Source organism: Propithecus coquereli, unplaced genomic scaffold (assembly GCF_000956105.1).
Source record: "Propithecus coquereli isolate 6110/MARCELLA unplaced genomic scaffold, Pcoq_1.0 Scaffold180, whole genome shotgun sequence".
In the NCBI taxonomy this organism is placed as follows: Eukaryota; Metazoa; Chordata; class Mammalia; order Primates; family Indriidae; genus Propithecus; species Propithecus coquereli.
In genome coordinates, this window is record NW_012142746.1 from 3,200,577 (window position 1) to 3,202,618 (window position 2,042).

At 40.9% G+C, this 2,042-nt stretch overlaps 1 protein-coding gene across 1 annotated transcript in view; it reads right to left on the minus strand.

Moving 5' to 3' along the window:
* Window positions 1-2,042, minus strand: part of HEATR3 (HEAT repeat containing 3) — a 58,304-nt gene that overhangs the window by 45,473 nt on the left and 10,789 nt on the right. Inside the window, exon 6 of the mRNA XM_012642609.1 lies at window positions 1,708-1,985. Within this exon, the coding sequence (XP_012498063.1) occupies window positions 1,708-1,985 (278 nt within the window). The remainder of the gene's footprint in view (window positions 1-1,707; window positions 1,986-2,042) is intronic.

Genomic DNA, 2,042 nt, shown 5'->3' on the forward strand with positions numbered 1-2,042 from the left:
ACAGGGTTCTTTATAAACACTCCTGGAGGACAAGGTGCACGGCCATGCTTTCATCCATTTTGCTTCACTGATTTTAAATTCTACTTAAACCAAGTCAGAGGCACAAGTGAGAGGAGGAGTGAATCTGGGATTCAAATACATGCTCTGTACACCAAAAGGGGGTGCTATGACTTTTAAGCCACTTCAAGATTTGTAAAGCTGGGTGAGGTGGCACACCCCTGTAGTTCCACCTATTTGGGAGGCTGAGGTGGGAGGATTGCTTAAGTACAGGAGTTTGATCCAGCCTGGGCAACACAGCAAGATCCTGTCTCATAATTTAAAAAATAAACAAAAAGATTTGCAAGCAACTTAAGGACAAGATGGCCTCCTCATTTCTGTATTTGCCCCATCATTTAACATGGTGATTTGCACTTATGCATTCTTCATATGGGGGCGGTGGGGGGGGAGGATTTCTTTGAAACACTGTCAATTTACGTTTCCCCAAGACTTCAAAAATAGCTGAGAATAAAATCAATAACTGAATACCTTTCACAGTAGCAACCAAGACTTCATGAATGCAAGGAAGTAGAGAGGACGTGAATTGCATTCTCCTGGTTCAGACTTAACCATCTTCTTTCAGCAGCTTCCTGACTGGTCTTCCCACTGGCAGGCCCCTTATATACTCCCTCCGTCCCGCTGCCTGAGTGATCTCTCTGAACAACACTAACCTGCATTTTCTTAACTCATCCTTTGAGACAGCTCAGGTATTCTGCCCAAAAAGTCTTCTGACAGCCTCCTCCTTTCCTCTCCCATCAGGGCTGAGCTATGGGTACCTAGTCCACAGAAACTACTCCCTTAGAAATCTGTGCACAGCCCTGTGACTGTTCTTAGCTTAGGCCTATAACCTTGGTTTTATGTATCTGTCTTCCCAGCACAGAGGAAGTTCCTGAAGGCCAAAAACATGTCTTAATCATCTTTCTATCTCCAGCATCAAGCATGCTGCCTGGCACATGTTAGGAGCACAGCAAATGTGCACCTGAACAAATAATGCCTAACTCACTGTCCTCCCTGTCTTCCCGTTTATTTGCTCTCCTCCTTAGGGGAAAGGTTCTCCCAAAGTATGGCTCCATCTCTGCTGTGTCTCAGCCAAAATGATTTCTAGACCCAAGATTTCTCACCTCACCCTCACATCACACCACTAGCACAAGCAGACCACAATTGCCCAATCTGCAAAAACTATAAAACTATAAAATTTAACTTACAATCGCCCAAACTCTTCTGCTCAGTAGTAGAGAAATGGTTTGGCTTGCCCCCTTAATAAGGCTAAACATTAAAATAAAAGAGACAGGAATGCAAGAGACAATTCAAGCAAAGTACAAATTCCTTTAGTCTGAACCCAGTCTGGCACACAGTACATAACAGAAGTGGGGAGACACAAAAGTGAGGAAGCTGACAGCATACTTTTAAAGTGTTCCAAAGGGATAAGTCTATCCCACCTTTGAAATCTTTTCCTGTATGTAAAAGTATCATCTTAGACAAGAGATTTTCTTCCCCCTTGGGAGCAGATTTCTAATGTTATAATGAGAGTTGATGGGAAAATATGACTGATTTTTACTGAAATTCACTTTATGGTTTATTTTGCTATAACATTTTTCTATAAAGCTAAGGATACCTATTGAAAGAAAACAGCTATATTATTCCACGTTTGAGAGCATCAGTTTGACTTACTGGAAGTAAATCTGAAGCAAAAGTTTTCCTTCTGACTTTTCTCTTATGAGGAATTTCTTCCATTTCATCATCTTCAATCAAATCATCACCGTTAGCCTTCTCTAATATTGCCTCAGTCTCTGCCAGGGTTTTTAACCTTTGAGTTTCAGCCTCCTTCATTTGAATAACTATTTCACCAGCATCTATTTCCAAAACTTCAGATAAGATCTTTAGTATGGCATTTATGATTTCTGCTTGACTTTTGCATGGAATAATGTCCTTTAGATTCCAAACTGTGCCTGGGAAAAAATGAACACAAGGTTAAGAACTGCCTGTGAAATCTTTTTTTTTTTTTT